General features: G+C 37.5%; 1 protein-coding gene across 4 annotated transcripts in view; it reads right to left on the reverse strand.

Annotated features, from left to right (window-relative positions):
• The window catches only part of VCL (vinculin), a 108,796-nt gene that overhangs the window by 36,851 nt on the left and 53,990 nt on the right, over window positions 1–17,955 (reverse strand). For all 4 annotated transcript variants that reach the window (XM_043476491.1, XM_043476492.1, XM_043476494.1 and 1 more), the window contains exons 3-6: window positions 6,383–6,533; window positions 6,094–6,202; window positions 3,804–3,926; window positions 2,173–2,333 (exon numbers count right to left, since the gene is read on the reverse strand). In XM_043476491.1, coding sequence (XP_043332426.1) covers window positions 2,173–2,333; window positions 3,804–3,926; window positions 6,094–6,202; window positions 6,383–6,533 — 544 coding nt within the window. The remainder of the gene's footprint in view (window positions 1–2,172; window positions 2,334–3,803; window positions 3,927–6,093; window positions 6,203–6,382; window positions 6,534–17,955) is intronic.

The raw sequence follows: 17,955 nt of genomic DNA on the forward strand, positions 1-17,955 counted from the left end.
TGATGGTTGCAGTGCCTGCTCCTCATTTTTTACTATTTCTCATCTGCTAGAAGCAAAGGGGAGAGAATAAGGAAAGAGATTAGGTTAGGGGAACATGAGGTCATGGGGAATGATGGCTGATTCACAGCTCAGACAGCAGAACATGCAGTGAGCCAGGGACTGAAACTAGGAAAAACTTGAGGTACACCTGACTTTTTCCTTTTGATTCTGCAGGCTTGGATTACTGTGAAGGACAGGTGCCTCATTGAGACTCTCTAGCCTACCTATTTTCATTATGGCTTAAAACCTCAATGATGCCATCTCCAAAAGCCAAATTCCAGAGCCTGCAAAGGAAACTGGCACAAGAGACAAATACAGAGATGGCATCAGCTGGAAGTTTCCTTTGCTAAGAGCAGGATCCACAGATAACTTAGGGGTCACCCAGATGGGGAAATCTGCCCCTCAAAAGAAGTCAGTGGGAATGACCAGGTCAAAGCAGTTCCCAGGAGCCTGCTCAACGAGAGGAATTGTTTAGTTGCTCAGTCATGTCCAACTCTTTGTGACCCCATGGATTATGGCCCACCAGGCTCCTCTGTCCATGAGATTTCCCAGGCAAGAATATTGGAGTGGATTGCCATTTCTTTCCCCAGGAGATCTTCCCAACCCAGTGACTGAACCCATATTTCCTGAACTGGTAGGGGGATCCTTTACCACTGAGCCACCAGGGAAGTCCCCAAAGAGAGGAAGGCACCCACCAAATATAGAAAGCCTGACATCCCATACTAATGTCTTTCCTCTTGCTTCCCCCCAAAAAACAGCTCCTTTTGAGCTAAACAGTCTGCCCAGCACAGCCCCAAGTCCCATATTAAGTCACATTCTGACGCATAATCGAGCACAGTGTTACACACCGGCACACGGAATAAGGCATGGCACACAGCACAAGAAAACCTCACAGACATGCTTTTTCTCTTTTTAAGCAAGAAAGAAACTAGAGGGCAAGAGAAAGCTTACCTTCTAAACGTGAGAAAAAGAGTAAAACAAACAAGAGAACAAAAAAAAGATGCATAAAGAAGTCATAACAGGGAAGTGAAAGTTGTCAAACATGCAAAAGCAAAATTAAGTAAAATATCAAAGACTTTATATGATTTTACCATATGGGTTTAAAATATAGTCTCAGGACTTGTTCAATAATTTCATGCCTCTGAAAACAAATCCATGGTTAAGATAATCTAACTAATTTCTCCTACACATTTAGTTTAACTTCCTGGGCAACAAAAGAGACAGAATTCATAATTTTAGGCCTAGCTTCAACCTTAACTTTTAGGTGTCCTAGAGGACAAACAGAGCCCTACTGGACACCCAGTGGAAATCATACAACAAAATCCCCTCTGCAGTCTGCTACCAGCCTGCTGGGTGGCCCTAGAGATAACATTTGGGTCCACACAGTAGGGGAAGCTGGGTCCTAGAGACAGTGGGTTCCCCCACTGCCTGCATCTTGGGCTCCGATAACAGAAGTGTCTCTGTTCCGATCACTAAACATGGAGAAGCAGACCAGAGCAGCAGCACCTCAAACCGCTGCTGCTGGGGTCCCGGAGGAATCCACCAGCCCTTGTGGAGTCCAACAGGAAATTATAGACCAAGGGGAAAGGGACCCCTCAAACTAACAGACAATGTGAAAACTAATATTTCAGTGAAGCTTTCTTTAGGGAAAATGGAATGATAAAGGGACACACCTAGAAATGCCTACATTTTCTTTTGTAGATTTCTCTGGGTCAAAAGCCGATTAAGAAAAGTTTTCCATAAAATTCAGCCGTAGGCATATTCTGTATCTTACTTAGTAACCTAGCAACAACCACCCACGTGAAAGGCAGGGCTCCTACCCAGGGGAGTATACACCACAGCAGAACTCCTCCACCAACTCAATAAATGAGACTCCGGTTTGATAGAAAAGCTACACATCTCAGCTTTCAACCAACATTCACCCCACATACCTATTTATTTGTTCTACCTGAAAACAAAGGAAAAGTGCAAAAGCAGCAAGTAATTCATGAAATAAAAATAAAGAAGAAATTACTTTCATAATATCTAAGTAGTCTAATGCTGCACGAAATTACAAGATAAAATGTGAGACAATCACACCCCCAAGAGGGGAGAATTGGGGATTTTGCTTATTTCTTCCCCAATAACACCTACCTTGCTGGCCCAGGCATCTTCATCCCAGGAAGTGAGTTGTAATACACGAATGATCTCATTAATTTCAGCGCTCATCTTTTCTACAGTAAAATTGCGATTTTTCAAAGCTTCTTCAATTCCTTGGTTTTTGGAGTTTTTAGTTGTTACAAAAATCTTCATAGCTGTAAAAATAAACAAAAGATCAGAAACTAAGTTTGGAATGTAATCTTGCTGTATTACAATAGTCACACAAGATGCTTCACACTTTGAACATGTTTTGGGCTTCTAAGGTCTTAAAAAGAATATGAAAATAAACACTGCAAGTCTGCTATTAAAATTCCAATATCAGCAACCTTCACTGTAAAGAAAACTGAAGGTACAAGAGCATCACCATATCATAATCAGGGAACTAATTTAACATGCATGCACTGAAGATCCCGAGTCACATCTCAGGCCCAACACTGGTCCCATCTAACACAAACCTAATGGGACAAGGTAAAAAGTCAGTTAAACTGTAACCAAAGTATGCTGCTGCCTCAATCCCAGTGGAAGATCCCAGGGTTGAGTTCATCTTCCATTATTTCTCTTAACATACAGGAAGGACTATCTAACCCCTACAAGTAAAGAAGAAAATAATAACAAAACATTGGGGAAAAAAGATCTTCTCATAAACTCATAAACATAAATCTTCTCATAAATCTTCTCATAAACATAATAAAATTATAAAACAAAGAGCAACATTTTATTGAGTTACCCAGATTAGAAAGATTTTTCCCAACAGCCTTTCTGCCACATAGAACAGTTGGCCTCAAAAAACATATTTTTGAGAAGACTTTAAGACTCTATTTACAATTTTTTATTTTCTAGTTTATATAAGGGCTTTCTGAACTCTTACACTCACATCTCCTATTTTAGTCACAACATGAAAAATGACAAAGCAGGAAGGCAGTAGCTGGGGGGTTACAGTGACATGCCTTAAAAGATTTTGAAAATAAAGAAACCCTCTTAAGAGTTAAACCAAAAAAAAAAAAAAACCAAAAAAATAAAAAAAATTAAAAAAAAAAAAGAGTTAAACCAACTAACACATAACTTGACTAAGAAAATTTACATAAACCACGAGATATGTGATATATACTAGAGATATCTGATACATACTAGACTCTTAATAAGCACAATTCTCTTTTGCTAGTTGAAAGAGCAGCCGTCATGTTTGCATTTCTGGGCTCTGCCCAAAGGGAAGGTGATCCTAGTTGGTACAGACCATCAGCTCTTCAACATAGTGAAGAGCGAGGAAAGGGTTGTGGACTCACTTCTCTACTATGTAGTGTTCTAGATCTATTCCAGCTCCTAATTTTTTTCCCAAGTACAAATAAAGGGGTCAAGATCCATACTTCCAAAACTAGAGCGCCTAGAGAAGAACAGGAGCCTGTTAGAACTTGAAGAGAACAGTAGTAGGCACTAGGAGGGCAGTGTCACACAAAGAGCAGGAGGAGAGCATTAAAGAAAATGAATCCTGGCTCTTAGCTAACCAGCTGCATTTTTACCCAGGCTGAAGGACATGCAACAAAACAGAAAAGAAAATGAACACCAGAGTTTAGAACATATAAACACTTTTTTTTTCTTCTGTAAGATAAGGTACAGACAGAAAATACCTGAAATGAGAACTGGCAGCAACTCCTTCACAGTGTTCATTGAGTTCACCAACATCACTCGATGCTCCTGGTGAGTCAGTTCCTGCTGCCTCTCGTCAATCATCTTGGCCATCTTAGTCATTCCTGGGGTACAGGGAATAAATTGTACAGGGTGAGTAGTGAAACAATCCAGAGTCAGGCTTTCTGAGCCTATATCCACCATGAATTACTATGAAAGTCCAAATTGCCCACTTATTTAAACACACATACTATCACTGAACTCTATCATTTATGACATTGAATTTTGCAGAACAGTTCTAACTTAAAGCAAATGTATTCTTCTCATTAAAATTAATTTAATAAATATAAATCCTAAATGTGACATAATTTTCACACATTTGACATACATTCACAAATACATTTAAACTGTTGAAATTAATAAATATATATTTGAAAAGAAACAATTCACAAGTGGTGAGCAGGAGAATACCTTGCCTGGCTTCCATGCCAGCTTTCATGTCATGTACCTGGCCACTGAGCCTATATGTATAAGAACCTCATGTGAGCCTACTACAGGCACGCCTCAGAGATACTGTGGATTCAGTTCCAAACCACTGCAACAAAGTGAATATCACAATAAAGTGAGTCACAGGAATGTTTGGGTTTCCCAGAGAATATAAAAGTTATATCTCCACTATACTGTAGTCTATTAAGAATGCAATAACACTGTCTAAAAACATAATGTACATACCCTAATTTAAAAATACTTTATTGCTAAAAAAATGCCAACTATCATCTAAGCTTTCAATGAATCATGATCTTTTCAATAGTAACATCGAATATCAGTGACCACAGGTCACCATAACTAATAAAATAATAATGAAAAAATTTTAAATATTGTGAGAATTACCAAAATATGACCAGAGACATGAAATAGAAAAATGGCACCAAATAACTTGCTTGAGATAGGGTTGCCACAAACCTTCAATTTGTAAGAATGTAGTATGTGTGAAACACAAGAAAGTGAAGCACAATAAAATGAGGTGTGTCTGTACTGAGAATCTAGCAGCTGAAAAAAGTCTTAAGAGTTACAATAACATGTTTTGTTTTCATCTTTAAATTTTTCTCTACTTTCCAATTTGCCCAAAATAAGGAGGGGTCACACTTTCATAATAAAAAACACAAAAAAAATGTTACAAATGTAATTATGGTGATGACAGCATTTGAAACAATCTGATATTTCAGAGTTGGCCTGCTAGAAATTTTTGTTTACTTTGGTTATTATTCAAGGGTGTTATGTGAGTCTCTACTACTTTGATTTTCAAACTGCTCTTAAAATTTCTTAAGTAATTTCACAGATTCTCAAGGGGTACCCAAAAGGAGATAGACAGGTGGGGATACCCCTGCTTGATCCACACTGGCTCCATTTTTGTCTTTTATATGTTGAGATTTTGCATTAGATTTCATCTGAAGAAATAAGATTTCTTCATAGTGCTAGGAACAAGTTTAAAGGGTACTTCTCAGTGATCTTCAATGATAGCTCAGAGAAATTCTTAACTGCCGTTAAGTTTACAGAATGACTGCACTGGAACCTCTAGAAAATACTATTAATTAAATATCATTCTATGTAAGAAAAAAGAATTTTATAAAATGATATGTGATCCTTAATACTAACAAATTAAATATCTAATATGTCTTATCATTAATCTCATTTATACTTTAAGGAGCCTCAAATTCATGTTATATGTCTATAACACCAAAAGCTGGTATCTGTTCATGTATTTTGAATATTTAATTCTCAGATGACTATACAATCAGAGATTTAGTTACAGAAGCTCTTCTCTCCTTCTAGGTCTGATTATATTATGCAGTCTTGGGCAAGGGCATGAATCCATAATAGCAGGCGGGCTAATTAGCAAGCTAAGAGGTCACAGAGAGCTCAGGCCAGCTGGTAGACAGACAGTGAAGGAATGCTGTATAATGTGGAATGAAGAGGTCAGGATTCAGGGTGGCCTTAAGCACTGCAGTAATAGAAAAGTATTTCCTACATTCTCCAGCAACATTTGCAATGTCTAGTTCAGTTCATTAGACAGGGCCAGGATTTGCAGAAAGCAGATTCAGCTTTCAGAGACAATGATTTCTCTTCAGTAGAAGCACAGAGTCAGCTCCATCAAGAGAGCAGAGACAACTAAAAATCCAAAGCATCATTACCTACCTTCCACAAAAAAAGCAGGCAGGAGTGCTTCTTTCCTCTTGATCAACCAAGGACAATTCATAGAACATTTTATTATAAAAGTAGCATATGACTAACCTGGTCCAAGATTCTTCGTGTAAGTGACCAAATCTTCCATAGTTTCTACCACCTCTGCCACTGTAAGATATTCCAAAATTCCTTTGCAAACTCTAATAATTTTACGAACCTGAAAATATATTTCAGAGTATTCAATCAATTGTGTTAACGATAAGTAGAAAACACAGTGATTCAGATGTGTAGCTAGTCAACGTTTTCTCATCCTAAACAATCCTCAATCCTCCATTATTATCATTAAGACTGGGCTTTTTGTCAGGAAGAGGTGTGCTTGGGCCTCGGGGTGCCTTACCTCAGCCTCGTCGAATGTGAGGAGCAAGTCTGATGTGCCGGAGAGGATGCCTCTTGACCCATCAATTAGATAATCTCGAGCAGGCACTGAGTAAGGGTCTGACTGAAGCATCTGGGCTGCTTGGACAAGCTTGGTACAAGCATTCTCCACCCTGTGGGGAGGAACATGGAGTTAACTCACTGGCAGAACCAAGCAGAAGAATATCACATGCAAATTCAATGGATGTAAATGGAAATAAATTCACATTTTTTTCCTATATGGAAAAGAGACAAGAGTTTCCAGCTTTTAAAATTGGCAATTAAGGGCAGCACATTCATTCACTCACTGCATTAAGCCTTTGTTCATTATTTCCTGACTACAAAACATAATAAAAAGAAGTTCTGGACCTTTTACTTTGGGTGGTTATATCTCTGTAACTCCTCTGTTTCCTTACTATTCACCCTATACACACTGCCATTAAAAGACACTGACAACAGTTTCAGATTCGACATCTGAAAAAAAAATACCAAAGCACTGTGCTAAATGAAAAAAATGATAATCAGATGAACCAAAGGAATAGGAAGAAACACAAAGAAAAAGTATGAGGTAATGTACAAATTTTTTATTCATCTAGTCAAATAGATTTGTTTGACAAACTAGACTGTTTGAAAACAGCCCTATAAAACAGTGGTGTTAAATAAAATGTCACTGGCATTAATAACCAGTAATTAATAGTTTAATATAATTTAGTTTAATAACATGGATGACCTGATCAGTGAAGTCAGGTGTCTTTTGGAGGTGGGAGATCATTTTAAAAAGGAACCCAAAATGCATAAAGCAAATATTCGCCTTGATCCTCTTGTACTACTAACATGTATTCATTCATTCAACTATTCTTCTACTCAGAGGTGAAAAGGACCTATTGGATCATTTCTTCTAATCCCATACTCAATAAATGCATTATGTTATCACAGAGTAACTTACAAACACATGCAATAAATTACTTTAAATTAGAATATTTAGCCAAAATTACACATTCTTATTTGAAAACACACAAAAAAATGTCCCACGTAAATAAAAGCCCACTCCACAGGCAGTTCTGAGGATCAAATGAAATAATGTAAAATTCCACAAGTACAAGGCAGTCTTGCACTGTTAATAAACAGAATTAAATCAACATATCAATTTCAACTACATAAAAAGCATTCGGCTATGGACACTATAAGTATGTATATAAAGATGCAAAAAACACTAACTTTCAAGAAGCATACTCCAGTAACTCACAAACACCAGAGCCATAAGGCAGCACATTATAAATATCAACAAAGAGCAAGACCTCACTGACGTGGCTTTTGATCAACAATCTTAGATGACTGGTTATATTTAGTTAAAATTTTTTAATTAAAAATTAAAATTTAATTTGAAATTATATTATATATATATATACATATGACAAAAAGATATACACATATATAAAACCCTAAGGCAGTGAAAATTTTTCTTCCCTCCACTATCTCCTAAGCATTCAAATTCCATCTACTTGCAACCAATGTTACCCATTTCCTCTGTATTCTTCAATAAAAAAGATACTTTATGCACAAAAAAAAACACAGACTTCCATTTTTTTAATATAATTACGATCATACTATGCATACTCTCTGCATTCTGATTTTTTCACTTAATTTAACTTGCAGATGTTCTAATACAAGTATCCAAAGAACCTCCCTATTCTTTACACAGCTCCGTAAGTCTATAATTTACTAGCTTGCTGCAATGAACCACCTTGAATAAACATCTTTTCTGTTGTTAGTCATGCTGTGCAGCTTCCAAGATATTAGTCTCCTGACCAAGGATTGAATTTGGGCTCAGAAAAAGAAATGCAAAAAAGCAAAATGGCTGTCTGAGGAGGCCTTACAAATAGCTGTGAGAAGAAGAGAAGTGAAAAGCAAAGGAGAAAAGGAAAGATATACCCATTCGAATGCAGAGTTCCAAAGAATAGCAAGGAGAGATAAGAAAGCCTTCCTCAGCGATCAATGCAAAGAAATAGAGGCAAACAATAGAATGGGAAAAATCAGAGATCTCTTCAAGAAAATCAGAGATATCAAGGGAACATTTCATGCACAGATGGGCTCGATAAAGGACAGAAATGGTATGGACCTAACAGAAGCAGAAGACATTAAGAAGAGGTGGCAAGAATACACAGAAGAACTGTACAAAAAAAGATCTTCATGACCCAGATAATCACAATGGTGTGATCACTCACACTCACCTAGAGCCAGACATCCCGGAATATGAAGTCAAGTGGGCCTTAGAAAGCATCACTACAAACAAAGCTAGTGGAGGTGATGGAATTCCAGTTGAGTTATTTCAAATCCTAAAAAATGATGCTGTGAAAGTGCTGCACTCAATATGTCTGCAAATTTGGAAAACTCAGCAGTGGCCACACAACTGGAACAGGTCAGTTTTCATTCCAACCCCAAAGAAAGGCAATGTCAAAGAATGTTCAAACTACCACACAATTGCACCCATCTCACACGCTAGTAAAGTAATGCTCAAAATTCTCCAAGACAGGCTTCAGCAATACGTGAACCGTGAACTTCCAGATGTTCAAGCTGGATTTAGAAAAGGCAGAGGAACCAGAAATCAAATTGCCAACATCCGCTGGATCATCAAAAAAGCAAGAGAGTTTCAGAAAAACACCTACTTTGCTTTATTGACTATGCCAAAGCCTTTGACTGTGTGGATCACAATAAACTGGAAAATTCTGAGGGAGATGGGAATACCAGACCATCTGACCTGCCTCTTGAGAAACTTGTATGCAGGTCAGGAAACAACAGTTAGAACTAGACATAGAACAACAGACTGGTTCCAAATAGGAAAAGGAGTACGTCAAGGCTGTATATTGCCACCCTGCTTATTTAACTTATATGCAGAGTACATCATGAGAAACGCTCGGCTGGATGAAGCACAAGCTGGAATCAAGATTGCTGGGAGAAATATCATTAACCTCAGATGTGCAGATGACACTACCCTTATGGCAGAAAGTGAAGAAGAACTAAAGAGCCTCTTGATGAAAGTGAAAGAGGACAGTAAAAAGTTGGCTTAAAGCTCAACATTCAGAAAACTAAGATCATGGCATCTGGTCCCATCACTTCATGGCAAATAGATGGGGAAACAGTGGAAACAGTGGCTGACTTTATTTTCTGGGGCTCCAAAATCACTGCAGATGGTGACTGCAGCCATGAAATTAAAAGACGCTTACTCCTTGGAAGGAAAGTTGTGACCAACCTAGATAGCATATTAAAAAGCAGAGACATTACTTTGTCAACAAAGGTCCATCTAGTCAAGGTTATGATTTTTCCAGTAGTCATGTATGGATGTTAAGAGCTGGACTATAAAGAAAGCTAAACGCTGAAGAATTAATGCTTTTGAACTGTGGTGTTGGAGAAGACTCTTGAGAGTCCCTTGGACTGTATGGAGATCCAACCAGTCCATCCTAAAAGAGATCAGTCCTGGGTGTTCATTGGTAGGACTAATGTTGAAGCTGAAACTCCAATAGTTAGGAGTTTGTGAAGAGCTGATGTGAAGAGCTGACTCATTTGAAAAGACCCTGATGCTGGGAAACTTTGAGGGCAGGAGGAGAAGGGGACGACAGAGGATGAGATTGTTGGATGGCATCACTGACTCAATGGACATAGGTTTGGGTAGACTCTGAGAGTTGGTGATGGACAGGGAGGCCTGGCATGCTGCAGTTCATGGGGTCACAAAGAGTCGGACATGACTGAGCAACTGAACTGAAATGAACGAAAACCAAGTCCTAATTCACTGGATCACTAGGCATTTCCCCAAAAGTATCATTTTTAAATGTATATATCTGTAGAATACTATCTAGAAATGGAAATGCTGAGTCATAGGTGTGGACATTAATAGTTTTGACAAACACTGCTATATTGCCGTCCACAGAAATTATCAATTTACATTTCCACCACAATGTACCTGTTTCCTCACAGTCTCAACAACTCAATGTATAATCAAACTTAGGTATCTTCACCAATATGACAGACCAAAATTGATAAATCTCAATACTTTGAGATGATACTTATGTAACATACAATTAGTAATATTAAAGGGTATAATTTTCTGTGTGCTTGAAAAGAATAAGTTTGCTCTTAATTTTTAGGTGAATTATTTTATATATTCATTAACTTAAGCTTGTTAACTGTGCTGTTCAAATCTTCTATATGTCTGCTGATATTTTTTTGGTCTGTTTTATCTATCAGTTACTGAGTGATAAAAAATCCCACCAGAACAACAGATTTGTACATATCCCCTTGCAATTCTACTTTTGTTTTACTGAAGCTAGCTTATTAGGTACATATAAATTTGCAATTATTATATCTTTCTTATAATTTGAACCTATAAATCATTAGGCAACACCTCTCTATATCTCCAATAATGTTTTTGCTGATATTAATATTGTAAACCAGCTTTGACTATTGTATTTAATTGGATATAACTTTAACTCTCTGTATCCTTATATTTTTGGATCAAAGGTGGCTCAGTGGTGAAAAAAAAAATCCACCTGCCAATGCAGGAGACACAGGAGACTTGGGTTTGATTCCCGGGTCAGGAAGATTTTCCCTGGAGGAGGAAATGGCAACCCACTCCATTATTCTTGCCTGGAAAATCGCATGGTCAGAGGAGCTTCGTGGGGTACAGTCCAGGGGTTGCAAGGAGTCGGACACGACTGAGCACATACACACACATCCTTATATTTTAGATGTGTCTTTATGAGCCTGCTAGTGACAAAATGTATTCATTTTGATTTGTTTGAAAATGCCTACTTTGTCTTCATTCTTCAAAGGCTATTTCAGTAGTACAGAATTCTGGTTGATCACTATTTCATCAACACGTTGAAGGTATTATCTCACTATGATCTGAAAACAGAACCAAAAAGAGATATAATAGAAGTAAGAGGTTGGAGTGACATGGGGCTATAAATCAAGGAATTCGGACAATGTCTAGCGGCTGGAAAAGGCAAGGAAATGAATCCTTTCCTAAAATCTCCAGAAGGAACCAACTCTGCTAACCTGGACTTTAGACCTCCAGAACTGTAAAACAAAGCATTTGTATTGTGCTTGTGGTGAGAGTAACAGGACACTGGCATCCAACTGAAATTCACTATGCATACAAAAACACATGAAAATACTACCTATTATGAAGAGAAAAAAGAATCATTCAAAACCAACCCAGAAATGACATAGATGACAGAATTAGTAGACAAGAAGGTTAAAATAGTTACTATGTATTTCATATGCTCAAAAGCTAAAGGAGAGACTGAGTAGATAAATGAAAATTATATATTAAAAAAAATACTCAAATAGATCAACTAGAGATGCATCTGAGATACAAAACCACACTGGATAGATTACTACTAGATAAGATATAGCACAAAGATTTTTTTTTCTTTTTTCTTTTTTGCATGAAGATTATTGAAACTGAAGTCATAGCAATGAAAATTATTTAAAATAGGAGAAAACAAAACTTAAAATGAGCAGAGCATCTATGAGTTGTGGCACAATTCCAAGCAGCCTACGTGTGTGTAACTGAAGTCCTCAAAGGAGAGAAAAAGGGACAGGAAAAAAATTTGAAGAAAAAATAGCTACAAATTTTTCAAATTTAATGAAAACAATAAAGCACGAAGTTCAAAAAGCTTCATAAACCCCAAGGACAAAAAACATCAAAGGACTCACAACAAGCTACATCATAAGAAGTTGCTTAAAACCAATAATGAAGAGAAAATAGTAAAAGCAGCCAGAGAAAAATGAGACGCTTTATATTATAGAGAAACAAAGATAAGAATAACAACAGACTTCTCATTGGAAACAATACAAGCCAGAGAAGAGTGGAGCAAAGCACTGAAAGAACTTTGGGTAGATACAAAGAAAATATTTCAAAAATTAAGGCAAAATAAAGACTTCTCCAGCTATGCAAAAGTTAAAAGAATTCATCACCCAGCAGACTTGAACTATAAAAAAAGTTGAAGGAAGTCCTTCAGGAAGAAAACTATACCAGACAAAAGTTTGGATTTACAGAAATAAATGAAGAGCACAAAATGGTACCTATGTGGATAAATATAAAAGCACTTTTTTTTCTTATTTTTAAATCTCTAAAAGATAATTGACTGGCTAAAGCAAGAACTTTTTAAGACACGAAGTTCAAAAAAAGTATATCTGATTTGGCTGACTAGTTAGACAATGAGTACTGGTTTTGAAAATATTGTATCAAGTGTTTTCCACAAATTAGAGTTAAATTAACACGGCAACATTTGAGATGTGTACAAAATACATAATATGGCAGAAAATACATGCTTTGCAACTAAACTCATGATTTAAAAATATTTAATGGAGAAGGAAATGGCAACCCACTCCAGTATTCTTGCCTGGAAAAGTCCATGGACAGAGGAGCCTGGGGGGCTGCAGTCCATGGGGTTACATGACTGAGCATGTGTGCACGAGGGTGGAGGGAGATGGGCTGGTAGCAATAAAGTGGTAGAACTTAAAAAATAAAAAATAAAAAAAATAAAATATTTAAATTTAAAATAATTAAATATCTGATTAAATAAATATTTAAATTTATTTCAAAGTTAAATTTGAAATATTCAAGGTATTCAAAAGTATTCAAAGAATTTCAAAAGTCCTTTAGGAATAGTCAGGCTTCCTCTATGGCTCAGCTGGTAAAGAATCTGCCTGCAGTGCAGGAGACCTGGGTTCAATCCCTCGGTTGGGAAGAGCCCTTGGGGAAGGGAAAGGCTACCCACTCCAGTATTCTGGCCTAGAGAATTCCATGGACTGCATAGTCCATGGGGTCGCAGAGTTGGACACGACTGAGCGACTTTCACTTTAGGAATAGTCAGGTGCTTACTAAAGACCACTAGTTGAAGAGCACTGGCCATCTGCTTCAAGGTTTGTTTGTTTGTTTTATTTTTTTAACAGCCATTCCTTCTAGCTGAAACGCCTCTTTCTCTCTCCCCTCTTTTGCTTGACTAACCCCTATTTATTCTCTTAGGTGCTGCTTTTTTTTTTTTTCAAACTTTTATTTTATATACAAAGAGCTAGTATTGTTTCTGCATATGGTACATGTGCTGGATAATCCATTAAAGGGAGTTCATTTAGGCCAAGTTAATGAAGCTCATGTCCTTCAAGTACTGGCTGCACATCTTGAGTTCGTTTCCAGATCAGACCCCGCTGGTTTGAGTAGACCAGCAAGAGCAAGAACCCTGGCCAAATTTTCTCTAATGGCTCCAGTAGAGCTGCTGGTGACCCACACTGCTTTCTCGGTGGCAACAAAGCAAAGGAACAAGAGAGCACACACACGTGCTCTTCAAAATTTGAGGACACAGTTTACCCAGAAGGTAGTGTTGACAAATGACTAGGTGCTGCTTTTAAACGACTCTTCCTTCAGGAAACCTACCCAAATCTATAAGTGTCTCTCTTATGTGTTCACATGAGACATAAACCCTCCTGGCTTTGTTTTTCCTATCTCCCACGAGTGTAAGTTCAGCAAGATCAAGGACCTTATCTTTCCTGTATTCACAGGGTACAATCCCTGACACATAAGAAATATTCAATAAATACTCAATGAACATTTGTTGAATGAATGAATGGATTTTTTCAAGTATAGGATATCATGAAATCATCTGGCCCTCAAAATCATTAACTTTAAAAGGTCACAAACTTATTTCTAGGTTAACATGAACTTTGATGAAATTATAGCAAACAAAAATAAACACCACAGAATGGAACTACTATACTACACCTATTTGAAAAGACAGTTTCTGCACAAGTGTTTCAAATTTGGAAAAAGCAAAAAATAAATGAAAGGAATAACCATCATGGAGAAAGGAAACAGGAAAAAAAAAAGATGAAATGGAAAAGCTTTACAGGAATCAATTTGATTCTCCACTAATGGTTCCCTTGTGTGGTAAAATGATAGGGCCAAAACAGACTCTGCACCCTTTCCTTTTACCTACAATAAGACATCTGATCTGTACATTAAAATTTAATGAGATTCATAAAGCCAAACAAATCCCACCATGACTAACCTGTAGGCAGAAACAGGAAGGAGTCTGTCTTGTCTGTGGAAAATGAGATTTTATTTAAACATTCAACCTGCCTGGCTTCTTAAAGTGATCTGCTTTTTAATACAAATCTTTTTTAAAAAGCATTTTAGAGAATGACAGTAGGGATAAGGTCTATTTCCTAAATAATTATAAAATTAAAAAAATAAATCTTGACTATATATTAATCATAATGAGTTAGCTACTTTAAATCAATCGGCTAACACATTTTAAGGCTTCTCTCTGCCTTTGAGTCTTCAATCTAAATTAGTAGAAAGCTCTTCTGCTTTAGATCAATGAACCAATGACAGCCTCACAGGACCCACTCATAACCCTCAAGTCCATTCTTCATAAAATTACTACATGATATAATACCATATCATTTAAGAGATGGAAAGGTTCCAACTATTCAGTTCCATGTGATTTCAATTATCACTAATCAAGATGTTTTAAATTATGCTGAATGTTTTTTGAATTTTTTTATTTAAGAAAAATAAGAGAAAAACAGATCTAGATATTATAAAGATTCATTGCCACAAGACATTTTTAAAGATTCTTCTAGACTGCATCCAGAAGTGAGTTCAGTTCAGTTCAGTGGCTCAGTCATGTCCAACTCTTTGCGACCCCGTGGACTACAGCATGCCAAGACTCTCTGTCCATCACCAACTCCCGGAGCCTACTTAAACTCGTGTCTATTGAGTCGGTGATGCCATCCAACCATCTCATCCTTGGTCATCCCCTTCTCCTCACGCCTTCAATCTTTCCCATAATCAGGATTTTTTCAAATGAGTCAGTTTTTTTGCATCAGGTGGCCAAATTATTGGAGTTTCAGCTTCAGCACCAGTCCTTCCATGAATATTCAGGATTGATTTCATTTAGGATTGACTGGTTTGATCTCCTTGCAGTCCAAGGGACTCTCAAGAGTCTTCTCCAACACCACAGTTCAAAAGCATCAATTCTTCGGCACTCGGCTTTCTTTATAGTCCAACTCTCACACCCGTACATGACTACTGGAAAAACCATAGCTTTGACTAGATGGACCTTTGTTGGCAAAGTAATGTCTCTGCTTTTTAATATGCTGTCTAGGTTGGTCATAACTTTTCTTCCAAGGAGCAAGTGTCTTTTAATTTCAAGGCTGCAGTCATCATCTGCAGTGATTTCAAAGCCCCCAAAAATAAAGTCTGTCTCTGTTTCCACTGTTTTCCCATCTATTTGCCATGAAGTGATGGGACTAGATGCTATGATCTTAGCTTTCTGAATGTTGAATTTTAAGCCAACTTTTTTACTCTCCTCTTTTACTTTCATCAAGAGGCTCTTTAGTTCTTCTTTGCTTTCTGCCATAAGGGTGGTGTCATCTGCATATCTGAGGTTAATGATATTTCTCCCAGCAATCTTGATTCCAGCTTGTGTTTCATCCAGCCCAGCATTTCACATGATGTACTCTGCATATAAGATAAATAAGCAGGGTGACAATATACAGCCTTGACGTACTCCTTTCCAGATTTGGAACCACTCTGTTGTTCCACATCCAGTTCTAACTGTTGCTTCTTGACCTGCATACAGATTTCTCAGGAGGCAGGTCAGGTGGTCTAGTATTCCCACCTCTTGAAGAATTTTCCATAGTTTTTGTGATCCACACAGTCAAAGGCTTTGGCATAGTCAATAAAGCAGAAATAGATGTTTTTCTGAAACTCTCTTGCTTTTTTGATGATCCAGCAGATGTTGGCAATTTGATTTCTTGTTCCTCTGCCTTTCCTAAATCCAATGTGAACATCTGGAAGTTCACAGTTCACGTACTCTTGAAGCCTGTCTTGGAGAATTTTGAGCATTACTTTGCTAGCGTGTGAGGTGAGTGCAATCGTGTGGTAGTTTAAGCATTCTTTGGCACTGCTTTTCTTAGGGACTGGAATGAAGACTGACCTTTTCCAGTCCTGTGGCCACTGCTGAGTTTTCCAAATTTGCAGGCATATTGAGTGCGGCACTTTCACAGCATCATCAAAGAAGTGAGTTACTAATCTTAAATTCCTTTAGTTTAATTCTTTCATATATTTGTTCTTCTAACATATTGATGACCTATTACATGCTACATGAGTCCTAGAACTAGATTGCAAGGAAGGTGCCCTATACAGCTTGCAGAATCTTAGTTCCCCAACCAGGGATTGAACACGGGCCCACAGCATTGAAAGGATCAAGTCCTAACCACTAGACTGCTAGGGAATTCCCTAGACTTTTTTTTAAGTCCCTACTTTTAAGGGGTTACCGCCTTGGTAAGACGAGGCATATAAATAAAAAAATAAGAATTAGTATTTAGAAGTATGCCCAGCTCATGCTGAGGGCATACAAAAGTAGAAGTAGTCTTCTTTCTTTAACTGAGAGATTACAAGAGTTGTGATAGAAAAAGGTGCTCCTGCCCTCAGAAGCTCAGCACTACTTATAATGACAATTCTCTTAGTAGCATCTCTTTGAGTTGTTTTTCCCACGGAATAATATTCTCCCCATCACCTTCTCTCCCTCCCTGTCTTTCTTTCTCTGTGTGTGTGTCTCACTCTCTCTCACTCTCTCACAGGGACACAGTCAAGTGTCCTTTCTGTGAACAATAATAAACATTCGCAGTAGACCTGCTTTGACTAGGGAAGGGCAGTTAACTACTACAAAGGACAGGTAAATCCCTCGCCCTGAAGCCACTCTGTCAAAATCAATTATATTCCAGCTCACTGATTTAAATGAGGAAGGGAGAGAAAGAGAGCTGGAAAAAATAATACAAGCACACATTGGAGATATCGAGGGTTTGGTTCCAGACCACCAAAATAAAGCAAATATCACAATAAAGTGAGACACACAAAATGTTTTGCTTTTCCAGCACATATAAAAGTTATGTTTATACTCTATTGTAGTCTATTAAGTATGCAATAGCATGATTCCCAGAAGAAAAACTACATACTTTAATTTTAAAATACTTTATCACTTAAAAAAAAAATGCTAACCACCATCTGACAATGCAGGGTTCCCAAAAACCTTTGTGAAAAACACAATATCTGCAAAGCACAATGAAGTTAAATGCAATAAAACAAGGTATGCCTCCCTAAAGGGGAGAGTCTAATGGGCCTATTTAGACATATATTGCTCCATAACTTTAAACCAGGAAGCTCTCTAAAACACTCAGCAAGTTAAACTTTCACCCCACCCCTAAAACACATGTTGAGGGGTGGTGGAAACTATCCCATATCAAATTCACTATTTGAATAAAACCTAACCTTAGACAGTACAGTCACTTAGCTTATAAACACTATTACAAAAAATGTGTTCTGCTTGCTAAAGACTGCAGTGCTGTGGAGCAGAACACCTGAAAATATGATTTCATGGAAGTCAGATTAGCCTGGAGCACATCCAAGGGAGCAGGTATTTACATCTTGGGACCTGTCCTCTCAAGAGAGAGAGAGCTGGTCAGATCACAAGCACATCCGATCACTCGAAG

The sequence above is a fragment of the Cervus canadensis genome, chromosome 8 (assembly GCF_019320065.1).
Source record: "Cervus canadensis isolate Bull #8, Minnesota chromosome 8, ASM1932006v1, whole genome shotgun sequence".
NCBI lineage: Eukaryota > Metazoa > Chordata > Mammalia > Artiodactyla > Cervidae > Cervus > Cervus canadensis.